This window comes from Notothenia rossii (genome assembly GCF_949606895.1).
Source record: "Notothenia rossii genome assembly, chromosome: 7".
In the NCBI taxonomy this organism is placed as follows: domain Eukaryota; kingdom Metazoa; phylum Chordata; class Actinopteri; order Perciformes; family Nototheniidae; genus Notothenia; species Notothenia rossii.
The window spans coordinates 17,110,434-17,123,491 of NC_136905.1; the positions used below are offsets into that span (position 1 = coordinate 17,110,434).

At 41.5% G+C, this 13,058-nt stretch overlaps 1 protein-coding gene across 9 annotated transcripts in view; it reads right to left on the bottom strand.

The window, feature by feature from the left end:
- Positions 1-12,620, bottom strand: part of ttyh1 (tweety family member 1) — a 30,637-nt gene extending 18,017 nt beyond the window's left edge. For 5 of the 9 annotated variants that reach the window (XM_079691851.1, XM_079691845.1, XM_079691848.1 and 2 more), the window contains exons 1-4: positions 11,608-12,305; positions 7,654-7,819; positions 6,020-6,249; positions 2,899-3,010 (exon numbers count right to left, since the gene is read on the bottom strand). In XM_079691851.1, coding sequence (XP_079547977.1) covers positions 2,899-3,010; positions 6,020-6,249; positions 7,654-7,788 — 477 coding nt within the window. In that variant the 5' untranslated portion in view covers positions 7,789-7,819; positions 11,608-12,305. Of the gene's footprint in view, positions 1-2,898; positions 3,011-6,019; positions 6,250-7,653; positions 7,820-11,607; positions 12,306-12,330 lie in introns of those variants that run through there. The other 4 variants (XM_079691852.1, XM_079691853.1, XM_079691846.1 and 1 more) reach the window with 3 other exon arrangements.
- Between the last annotated feature and the right edge of the window lie 438 nt (positions 12,621-13,058).

Consider the following 13,058-nt stretch of genomic DNA (forward strand, 5'->3'; position numbering starts at 1 on the left):
GACCAACTATTAAAGCAGAGCTTAAAATCCGGGCTATCCACTGACAGACAGAAATTCACTCATGCTCGTAACAAGGTAACACAAACAATAAGACAGGCCAAAGTTAACTTTTTCATCAACATAATTGAAGGTGCGAAAGGTAACGGTACAAAAGTTTGGCAAATCCTAAATAAACTATTAGGTAAACATAAGAAACAGGAAAATAATGCTCTAGAATTAAAAATCAATGATGGCCTGATAAAAGACCCTGCAGTGTTGGCCAGCTCTCTCAATGAGTATTTCATAAATAGTGCTCTGGACATTACAAAGCTCTTCCTGCCATCTGAGGTCTCACCTAGCCCGACTGTGGATACACACCCCGTTTTTGACCTGGAGGAAATCACAGAGGTGGAGGTAAAACATATAATCTTAGGGTTAAGAGGTTCTAAGGCAAGGGATGCAGATGTTTTAGACACCAACTTTATAAAGACAAATATCGACGGTCTAATACAACCAATTACTATGTTAGTAAATCAATCTATCAGCACGAGGGAAGTTCCATCGTCCTGGAAGGTGGCCACGGTGACACCGATCTTTGAATCTGGGGATGAGGCAATAATGTCCAATTACAGACCAATCAGCATCCTCCCCTGTGTCTCTAAGGTAGCTGAGAAATGGGTGTCAAAACTAATCAACAAACATATAGACAAAGGTTTCGCTCCACTCCACCCAATGCAGTTTGGTTTTCGTGCTCACCACTCCACGGAGACAGCTAACTGTGTCTTTGTGAAAAAGGTTAAATGTATGTTGAACACAAGCCCATAGGTAGGTGCTGTCTTCCTTGATCTCAGGAAGGCTTTTGACACTGTTGACCACCAAGTGCTCCTTACAAAGCTGATGTATTTACATTTTTCTGCAGATTCAATACAGTGGGTTAAATCTTACTTATCGAACAGAAAACAGTGTGTTTTGGTCAACGGAGCCAAATCCCCCTACCTTGTCAACCCTGTTGGGGTTCCACAAGGTTCCATTCTTAGACCATTACTATTTTCTCTGTACATTAATGACTTGCCTAATGTATGTCCTGAGTTGAATGTGCAAATGTATGCCGATGATGCGGTCATCTTTGTACACGGGAAAAACACTGACATGATCTCATCCTGCCTCTCAAATGCTTTGGACAAGGTTCAACACTGGCTGAACAACATTTGCTTACAGTTAAATGCAAAAAAAACAGTATGCATGATATTCAGTAAACGACCAGTCAAAATTGAAGGATCCAATGTGTTTTTAAACGGAGCAGAAATAGAACTAGTCCCCCACTTCAAGTATCTTGGAGTCATATTGGACTCGAACTTGACTTTTAAGAAACATATTAAGAAAGTATCCAATACCATTAAATTCAACTTGCAACATTTTAAACAAATTAGACCTTTCTTAACTGTCAATGCTTCAAAGTCATACCTCCACTGTATGATTCTATCCCACATTGAATACTGTTTGACAAACTGGTCGTTTGCTTGTGCCAGGAACCTGAGACCCATAGAACAGCTGTACAAGAGAGCTATCAAGGTTTTTGACAGAAAGCCAAATTCATACCACCACTGTAGCATCCTTGAAAAACACAATTTCTTGAGTTTTGACAATTTTAAGTCTTTTAAAAGTATGTGTTTTTTTAAATAAATGTTTACATGGAATGCCCCCCCACCCCCCCTTAGGGGAATTCCACAAAAAACACACTGGACGCTGCACTAGCTCAGAAACCAGAGGAGACTGTGAAGTCCACCGTAGACGGACCACTTTTGGACAAAATGTCCTCTCCGTTAAAGGCAGCTCATTGTGGAATAGCCTCCCAACTGAGATATGGATTGTCCCACTCTCAATAGCTTCAAAGGTCAACTCAAAGAATGGTTGAGAAACAACCAGATGCGCAATCACCGCTAAATGCACTTTAACACAGGGGCATCTCCTCTTGCACTTTATGTATCTCTTGTATCTTCTCTTGCACTCAATAGGTCGTTGCTGCTATAGTGTACTGCCATGTGGTAAATACTTGTGTGTGCTGCTCTTGCTCTTTTGCATATCATTTATTTATTTTTTGCTATGTTTACAAATGTCATGTTCTTATATGTTGTATGTCAGGGACTACGGATGGAAATGAGCTCAAAGCTAAAATCCAGCAAATGTACACTTGAAACATTATTTGTCTAAAGTGTTCATTAATGTGCATTGTCCCTATTCAAATAAAAGATTAAATGAAAAAATTAAATGTAATGCTCTGAACAAACATTTAGTTACACGTGTTAAAGAAGAGTCTCTGGAAAAATCTGTCTTATTGATATTTAAGTGTTTACATAATGAAGGTGACATCCTCATAACATTTATTATATTATAAATATATTTTGTCTGCAAACCTATTCCCTCTCTCTGTCTCTTTGTTTGATGCTATTGCTTTATGAGACTAGACATCTTACTCTACTCCAACTATTTCTATATTTCTTAAACTAAACTGATTAATTTATGTGTTTTTTTCCAATTCATTCAGGTATTCATTATATAACTGTAGCTCTCCTGACCTGTATCTTCTACAGTAGAAGCAATCTGACACAAAAAACACTGTCTGACCACAGGGAAATCGATAAAAACACTGTGTATCGGATTTCTCTCTCCCTCTCTGCAGACAACATGTAAGCACAAATGCACCACACACACACACACACACACACACACACACACACACACACACACACACACACACACACACACACACACACACACACACACACACACACACACACACACACACACACACACACACACACACACACACACACACACACACACACACACACACACACACACACACACACACACACACACACACGTTATTCTGCATGACAGTTTACTTGCAGCACTCACCAGCAGATCGATGGAAGCTAGTGTATAATTGGCTGTGAGAAGAGACGAGGTCAACTGATACATCCCATCATTAGCCTCGCTGTTGCCATAGAAACCGATGCCTATGGCGACACTGCATAGGGAGAAAAAAAGACAACGTGAAATCACTGTGGGAGGGTGTGTGTACAGTGTGTGTGTGTGTGTGTGTGTGTGTGTGTGTGTGTGTGTGTGTGTGTGTGTGAACGAGGGGGATAGAGAACAGATAGCAGAAGCATACATGTTATGTTTAATTCAGTGTGTATGTACATTTTAAATGAATGTGACACAAGGAGATAGAGCTGGAGAGGATGGGATGTGTGAGTTCTGGATGAGAATACCAACAGAGGAGGGGAACGAATAAACAGATGAAGGGAAAAAAGTTGACTCTTAGCACTCAACGGCTAAGCTTCCACAGGGAAAATGTTCGAAATGTTAAACATAGCGACATGTTTACATATCTTCCTGTTATTCACATATTCAGATTAAGGCTCAGTCCAGATGTTCGTCAAATCCCCTCAAACCCGAGAGGAATGGTATGACCCAATCTCCCACAAAGTATGTGACCCAGATTAGAAAGCACGGGGGGAAAAGGAAAAGGAGGAATGTGTGTCTACGTCTGTGTGTGCTTTGCATTTCAAGCTGCTATGTGAACGCTGTCTAAAGCAGCTGAATTTCACAAGACTGTTTTTTATACTTGTGACAAAAAGGCCACCATCTGGAGGAAAGGGTGTCACGCAAAATATTTTTAAGAGGTAAACTGCGGCATTCTTTTCACATCCAGTCTGGCGCAGAGAGCATCAGAGGAGACGACTACATTACATTACGCTCCATAAGGGGGAGACACGGACCTACAATCTGTATATTACATCACTGTGACAGCTGAAATCACAGCCTCTGTACATTGTGTTCTGTGATATAACAACACACTCTCGCAGCATAGAAACGTGCACGTAATAGACTGGAATATAACAGAAAGCACTACTCAAGCGTCAAATTGCAATATCATTTTATTACAGCACACAGCTCGGACTGTAGCTTTAGATTTAAAAGGTCTGATGTGCAGCCGAGCTTCCCTTTAATGTCTTCTGTGTTATAAAAACGTAGTGGACTGATGTCAGGCGGCATTCCTGCATAAGACATGCACCATGCAGACAGTGCACTGGCTCACACTGATTGCATGGTCATTCACCAGATCTGAGGGGAACACCGGTGGGTAAATGACAAATGTACTGAAGTTGGGTGAGCTGAGATCATCCTCACATACACATTGATGGGGAAATCACTGAAAGCAACACACACAAACTAACACACACTGTGTGGTCATAGGCCTGTGGTTGGTCAACAGCAACTTAGCGTGACCATCAGCTGTCCACTCCTCTTTGACATGGAGACAGTGTGACAGACTAAACAGCACATGACAGAGGAGAGAGGGACAGCTTGTGATTCACAGCCTAAAATTAAGTAAAATGTTGAGGTACTTGCATTTACTCGTATCATGTTCGACTACATTTCAGACCAACATTTGGTAGATTTTACTGCATTTATATGATTGTGATGTAGTTATTTCTCAATTGGATGTTTCTCCTTTGTTTACCCTTAATTGATAGTGATGAGAGAGACAGGAAATGTAAGGAAAGAGAGTGGAGGACTGACAACTGCGAATCAACCTGGTGATTATATATGGGCCTTTACCGCTCGATGCATTTATATGAAAACTAATGTGATCCCCAGTCCCTTTTGTGGGACTTTGCACAAAAAACTGTATTTTGTATTTTGGAGGTGTCATCTATTTCACCGAAGAGTGATTTTCTCTTTAAACCTCTTAGATGCTTTCATTACAAGCAGTAGTTTGACATGTTATGAATACAGGCTAATAGGCATTTTTGCAGAGAGGTAGATAAGAAAGTGATGCTACTCTTGTGTCTGTAAGGTAAAGACGGAGCAAAAAGACGTGAAACAGGACGACACAGGCTGGCCGTCCCAGTTTACAGTTTTTATGCTAAGGTTTGATGGCAAATAGAGTGGTATTGTTTCTTTCAATTCAAGAAAGAAAGCAAATTAGTGTTTTTCCCAAAATATATTTGCTGCGAAATAATTGTTTCGGGCTCAAAAAGGTCAACTAATCCAAAATGTCCCCAGAAAGTGTTTTGATTTATTTTGTGTCCCGTTTGAGAGAGTTGACCTCTTGGTTTGAAGTGAAAACTATAGTTCCACAAAAGCCTCATACTGCTTAAAGGTGGGGTAGGTAAGTTTGAGAAACCGGCTCGGGATACACTTTTCGTTATATTCCATGGAATGCTCTTAACATCCCGATAGCAATGAATATCTGAAGTGCTTTGACAATAAATCCATAAAAAATGTCATCTGTGGAAGCCATACTGTAAAAAGCACGACCAATCATTTTAGCCGGCCCGGCTAAAATAACTGGATGGCCTACCTGCCTGTCAGCCTTCCATCTGTGCACAAACTTATCTCGTGCCCTCATTGGTAATGTGCGCGTTCGTGTGTGCTGGAGGAGGGGCTCTGGAAGGAAGTGGCAGATTTTTCCCGGCTGTGTATTTTCAAATTCTAGCGCACTCGAGCTGGTTTCGCCAAAATTAACAACCCCACCTTTAAGCACTGATGATAAATAAATAACTGATAAATGGTGAAATAAGTATTCAGAAGTTACAATTCCCCCAAAAAATCTCCGCAGGGGTATCAGAAGAGTGTACTTTAGGTATCAAAAGTGTTATTATATATTATTATTCATTTTTGGGGAATATTATCATACATGCATTAATCTCTGAGATCCATTTGAATGATTTCACTGGTTGAGTTGCAGATTATTGATTGCTATATATACAGCTGTTTTTTTCTACTGCAGCAATGTATCATATTTTATAAGCCCTTAATATCATAATCTGTAAAGTACCCAGTACTTAGTTAAGAGTATGTACTAATACTTGGCTTTGCTGAATATGTTCATATGCTCAGTTTTTTTACAGTAATGGTACTTTTACTTGAATATCTGAATACTTCTCTTTCCGCTGTGAACACGTGACCTGTATGTATTTAGTTTTAAAATAAAAGTGTAATGCTGATAATGAATCCTCTTCCTCACCAGCACAGCGTGACCGAAGCCACCGCCATCCACGTGACACAGTAGATGCCCCGCCCCTTCTTTCCGCTGTAACCGTGACCTGTGCTACCATCTTCATCCTCTTCCTCCTCCTCCGACCCTTCGCTTCGGTCGCCACGGTGACAGCAGCAGTAGTGTATGAGGAAGGAGAGGACCACCAAGAGGGAGATGACGAGAGCGATGGCTGACAAACTGGACAAAACCAGCAGAGTCTGAGAAAAAGGAAGAGGAAGAGGAGGGATGAGTCAGTAAATGTGAAAAACTGCACTTTAATTTCCTTTTTATAAGTGCAATTTAAGAGGGTTGAATATCAGCTTATCGTGTTGAAATACATGGCTTGTCATATTGTCTCACCCCCATGAAGCAGCAGCAGAGGATGATTAAAAAGGAATGACAATATAAAATGTGTGCTTTACAGAGGAAGTTTTTGCAATTTGTTTTGATTCTTGACCATTTATAGTTGAAAAGCTTTAACACATCAGTCCCTGATCTGCACCATAGTGAATATGAATGTCACTAAGCCATATCAGACATTCTGATCAGGCTCTATGTCATAAAGTCAACATTACCGAAATGATTTGTGCTCTGACACATATCTACAGTATTATCCTCCATCCATCTGCCCATCTGTCACGGCCCATTCCTCCACCTTCTCCCAACTGTATCTCACCTCCTGCTCTCTGAAGCCCCTCCCCACCCCACCCACCCCTCTTTCCCCACGCTCCCACTCACTTTCTCCCCTCCACTCTCCCCTCTCTTCCTTTCTATCCACACCACTGAATCTCTATTAATAATCTGTGACCTACTTAAAAACATTCACTGCCACTCTCTCTCACTCCCACTCTCACTCTCTCTCTCTCTCTTTCCCTGCCCGGTATTCTGTTCAGCAACCTCCCCGCATTACTCATTCCCTCTCTCGTTTGCTCTCTCAGAGCACTTTCAGTCTCTTTTGTCTTTCTGTTCTGCAGGATAATGTGCCCCCCCCCCCCCCCCCTCTTTTTGTACTGCAGAGAAGTCACAAACACACACAGCGAGACACTTCTGGCAGAAACGTTTTGTATAAGAGCCTGTTGGAGGAGAAGGAGGATGAAAACATTCATTTTGCAGCAGAAACTGCACAGTTTAGAATAAAAACAGACAATGGCAGCTGGAGGAACCTGCGAGAACACCAAGTTGAATCCCTTTCACTCACGGAAACAAAATATGAATTACATTTGCACCATGGCAGAAGTGCAAGTGACACTTTAGAAGACAATTGCAGCATCTAAAGCGTGGTAGAAAATGAATAATGTTAGATATGAGATAAGGGACTCCTTGAGTGGTTGAGTGCAATAGACCTACCAATAGGTCAGTGAGTTGGCATGAAAAGCTTTACATAAAGCACTGTAAATGGCAGCATCACTGCTCTGCTGACTGCCTTTACATTCAGCGATTTATGGAGCAATTTAAAGTGTCATGAAGAGCTAATTGCCCATCATTCAGTCACTGAATTGTAGTTCACCATAGCTGTAGAGTTATCACTCCAAATGGAGAAACAGTGCTGTAATGATTATGCAACGTGGCACCTTACATCGAGCAGTTACAGTGCAGCATGTGGTGTGGCAGGTGTGGGTTACCTGCTGGTACTCCCAGCTGTCGGGGACAAAGATGTTGTCCTTCATCTGCATGTTGAGGTCCAGCCGGGGGAGGGCGTGACACATCCTCACCCACAGCGAAGGGGTATAGCTGGGCACCGTTGCCATGGCAGCCATTTTCTACTGCTACCGGTCCCCCTCCTCCACCCTGCGGGAGTGAAGGAAAGACGGGTAAGAGCAACCAGGATGTGAACGAGAGCGGAGGAGAGGGAGCGAGGGTAGAGGAGGGTGAAGGACTGCGGAGCGGAGAGGACGGAAAGGTCACTGCAACTCTGAAGCTGCAGCGGAGCAAAGTAACTAAGTACTCAAGTATTCAAGCCCAAATACTTTACTTGAGTTATTCTATTGCTACTATATACTTCTAGTCCACTCTAAAAATCTTTGAGGCTAATATTGTACTTTTCAATCCACTACATGTATGTGATACCTTTAATGACGACTAGTTACTTTAGATTATTAGAATATTAAAATGTTATGTTATGATGCATTATTATAGCTAAAGGAGTATTTAGGTATCTTAAATTAGCTTCACATTTACCAGCTGCAACGTTAAAATGATGTCAGATGTATGCATCACTAATTTAGTACTAAATACATTTTTGAAAGAGGACCTTCTACATGATGAGTATTTTAACTTTCTGTTCCTTTATATTGTATATATTTGTATGCTGATACTTCTGTGTTTTACTGTAATCATCATTTTGAATTCAGAACTTTTACTGTTGTATCAGAGTATGTTTACACTGTACTGTTGATACCTTTACTCAAGCTAAGGATGTGAATACTTCTTCCATCACTGTGCTTCTCCCCGTGGGCTCAGTGGAGAGGATGTATGAGCAGTGACCACCTGACCAAAGTGAGGGTCAAAATGTCCGTCATGGTTACTTGAAAGATTCTCTTGGGAGTGTACATCTGTGTTTACACCTCCCTCAGAGCAGAGGCTGAAGTATATGAGTTGTTCTGTTTTTTATACCTTAAATTTCTCCTCGCAACATAAAGCTAATGTATCAAGCATTTATACTGTTTATAATATAAATGTATAATATAATCTATAAGCTTTACAAGTGCCAATAATCTACAGTGATTTGCCTCATTTAATGAATCAGAAATGTAAAGTGTTTGCTGTTTTGAGCATTGCAGAGATTGTTTTTGTTTAATATCATCTTACATTTAACCTTTGACGGTCTTGGACTATTAGTGAATATTTTGTTGCCTAAAACAAGATGTAACCTTGGGCTCTAGAATCTTGATTTGGCCATTTTTGTCATTTCATAACACAGGCGATGAATTAATACCAGATGAATTGATAATAATCGTTAGTAGCAGCCAGAGGGGTTTTGCTTTGAACACAGGGAGATTACGTGACTATATTTATAACAAATGGCTGTTATTACCAAACTTCCCTCTTAACCTTATAAAAGGGGTATGTACTATAGGAGCAGCCTGGACTATATAGGGCATCTATGAGACCTTTGAAGAATTATGCGTAGTAGAGCATATGCAGGAGAAGAACAATGTATTCTCCACCATTATACAAATAATGATATATTTGACTGCATGGTGAACCGTTGCTTACTAAAGCCGGCCAAGGGGGAGAAAGTAGGGTAAATACAAAGGGCAAATCCGGTTAGTCAAAACATACACTGGAATCTTATTACGATGACGGAGCAGGGGGGGGGCACAGATTAAGAGTCCGTCAGAGCTTTACTGTTTAAGAAAGAAGTGTTTAAGACAGAGCGCACAACAACAGCACTGATGCCGTAATACAAATGGGGATACAGCCCAGCTCAGTGCTGATATGACAGATACAATAGTGCATTTGATGATGTAATAATGTCAGATAGATTCTGAATTAAAGGCTTTTTATTATCTTTGAATGCAGCTGTTATTTCTTCAATTTGGCAGTGTTCTACACTGCTGAGGCTCTTTACTATCCCTATTGATTCAAGCATAACTGAGTTAAATACTGTGCCTGATAAAAGTTTAGATTCAGTCACATTCACTGCCAGACACTTTCCCTTTCAGATTTGGGGTGCTTATGGCTGAAGTTAACAGCTCTCCATTTGGCCAGGCAGGGCGGCTGTAAACCCTTTACAATAAGTTACTTCACCTTAATGGTTCCACTGTCACAAGTCCAATCATCCCCAACTCCATCCACCGCACATCTGCAGTGTAAACAGACTGTGTGCTGTTATATTTATGCATTCCTTCATGATCATTTATCTAGAGTGAACTCATTAGATTAGATGTATTATAGCAGCTGGGAGGCAGGTCTATGAGGCGCATTTATCAGACTTTGGAGACGATAAAAGCTTTTGAGAGGCATAATAATGAAGTAGGAGAACCATTAAAGGAGAATCAGTCTACCTGATGTTATCACTATCAATGGAGTGAGTCAAAATAGCAAAGCATTTCCTTTGATGAATGTCAATACCGCACTAATTATGATTTCCCACCATACAGTATGAGAAGCTGTATCAGACCATTTAAGACAAAAATATATATATATATATAAAGCACTAACTTATCTGCCTCAATGTGAAATCCCTTAATTAATTAGGGATGTATGAAGACATCGAGTCAAAGCTCAGGTAGGATTCACCTTGGACCCCTAAAAGTTATTGAGGCCCCCTAATGAGGTGCTGATGGGGGGGGGCGGTCACGGTCCTGTGGAGCAGCAGTTACTCAGCAGTTGTCACACATAGGAAGCCTCATGTTGACGTGATGTCTCCTGCCAGCTTGTTATCATGACTGTTACCGTTGCATAAGTGAAGCCAAATAAATGTGATTTTGATTTCAGTCGGTGGAGAGGAAAAAAAGAAAAGGGAGAGTCGTGGAGAGAGATGGTGAGAGTCCGAACCCCTGAAGAATTGGGGGAATATTTGTGTTGCGTTCAGTCTGCACGGAGCTCAGGCGACAGAGAATGAAACCACTTGCGTGATATGACTCTATGATGTCTAAATGTAAAGAAAAGGGCCATTTTGTGCAGCAGCTAATGAGAACAGGGCTGAGGCTTCTCTGTCAGCTGAATTTAGGATCATCTTCAACACGGGAAATTCATCTCCACCTTCATCGTTTTTATATAGATACAACTCTTTCCAGCAGAATATATATAATGAATGTAGTCTTTTTGCTGCTGAAATCTCCAATTTGCCTCATAAAATCTTTTATGATTCACATTACAGCCTAAGTAGTCGCCTAACTGCTTCTTAACAACAACCGTAATGACTGCAATTTATGTGAAAGCATTTCAGTCTCATGAGACACTACATTAGCCAGGAGGAATTAATTAACATCTTCATAAAGGGAGCAAAGTTAGCTTTATCTACTGAAGTGAAGCGACAGGCAAAGAAGAATACTCTCAATTAGAGTTCCATTTTCACATTCATCTGTCAAATTCAGCTCCGCAACAATGAACCTTCAAAGTGAGTGCAGCTGACCGAAGGTAAGTGAGTGCAGCTCATAGCCAGCATGTCAGAGCAAATCAGTGCTTTGATGTGTGCAGGAGTCCAGCATGACAAGTTGATGGTGACAAAACGCTTCCACACTACTGACCACCGCAGAACAAGATATTCAATTATCTGGCACAGCACAAAAAAGCATTCAGAGAAGATACAAGACAAATTGAACTATAACTGGGTGGGAAACAATTGGATGCAACTAAACCATTACAGCATCTGATTCTGCAAATGGGAGAAGATGCATCCATTACGTGTGAGAGTGGAAGAGATAAGCATGAATCCATTTAGGCAATATTGTGTTTCATGAATATCCATTAAGCATTTTTGAAAAGATAAGCCTGGATGAAAATGAGTAAAATGCTGTAATGTGGATTGACGCCCATTCAAATCGAGTTACACTTGTTTGATGATAAAGCTTTGCAACCATATCAACAATGAAGCCATAATCTGCAGGAGAGAGAGATCAGGGTCTTACCTCTTGTCGGTTGTGTTGGGAGGTTTCTCTCTCCTCCTCGTCTCTTCTCTACGCCGGCGTCCGTGAAATATTTACCCACTCAAAGAGGTATACTGCCAGCCATAAACGCTTGATGCTCTTGAAAAAACATCATCCTGAAAAAATAGCTTGGGGACATGCCAAAAATATGTCAAGATTGTGAAAAAATGTAGCCAATAATTCTTGCAGTGATTTAAATATGAAATAACCAATAATGGGATGGTTGTCTGGTGACAGTGGAGAGGTGCCTCTGTTGATGGATGAGAGAGGAGCTCTCAGTGAGAGCGAGAGTGAGAGAGAGAGAGAGTGAGAGAGACAGACAGACAGAGAGAGAGAGACAGAGAGCGAGAGAGAAGGATTAAGATTGAGGGAGACACCCCTAAGGGACCCTTTATCGTTGCATTGTAGCCCTTCGTAGCTTAACGCCCGAACGACTTCACAACACGGCAGCAACACGATATTGCCCAAAGATAATTAATCTGTTAACGGGGATTAGCGGGGTCTAACCCCTCACTCCTTTCAAATTGAGGCACACTTATAATGCCGACCCCCAACCAGCCATCCATGCACACTCCAATCAACCTGACCAATCTCCGTCCAGACCACCACGCTGAACCCTGACCAGATTACTGAGAGAAAGAGTACAAATGCAGCCTACTGTGCGCTAAATAATAGTGCAAAGAGATGTTTAAAAAACCCACTCACATGTTGGATGCAAAATAATGAAGTCCTGTCTATGAGAGCACTGTTAGGTCAGCGATGTGTCGAGATAGGTAGAGATGCATATCAAATCAGAGTATGAGAGGCGAATAAGCACATAGATGAATATGGGGTGGGGGAGATGCAGGCAACATCAAATACTGAGGAGGGGAAAACAAGTGGGTTCCCAGGGAGTGATGCTGAGAGAAAGAGGAGGGAGGGTGAGAGATGGAGTGAACAATGAATAGAGAGGGGGGAAAGCGGCATGCAATGGATTTTTAGGCAGAACCAGCTTTCAGTGGAGGCTGCAGAACAGCACCAACACTGATTTAGAGGCGAGGAGGAAGAGGAGAAGATGATGATGGAAGGGATGAGAGCTCGCTGATGGAGATGCTCTATGGGGGGTTTGCCTGGGGAATGTAAATTGAAGATGTAATGGTCAAACACAGAGTAAAAAGAGTATGGTGTCTGTCTGCCATTGGAGAAAGGGGGGCAAAGCGAGCAGCAAAGAGGGAGGGGGCGGCGTTAGTTTTTCTGTGTCACTGAAAGAGAGTGGGGGAAGGGAGATAATGCGAGCGAGGGAGCAAACAGTAGAGCATACTCACTGACTCATATAGCCTATGTAAAGTGTATGTATGTGAAAGAAGACAGAAAATGATATTATATATGCAAGAGTTGATCAGGGAGCGTTTGTGTTGAACCGCTGCATCCAGGCCATCCATCGTGCTCTGAGA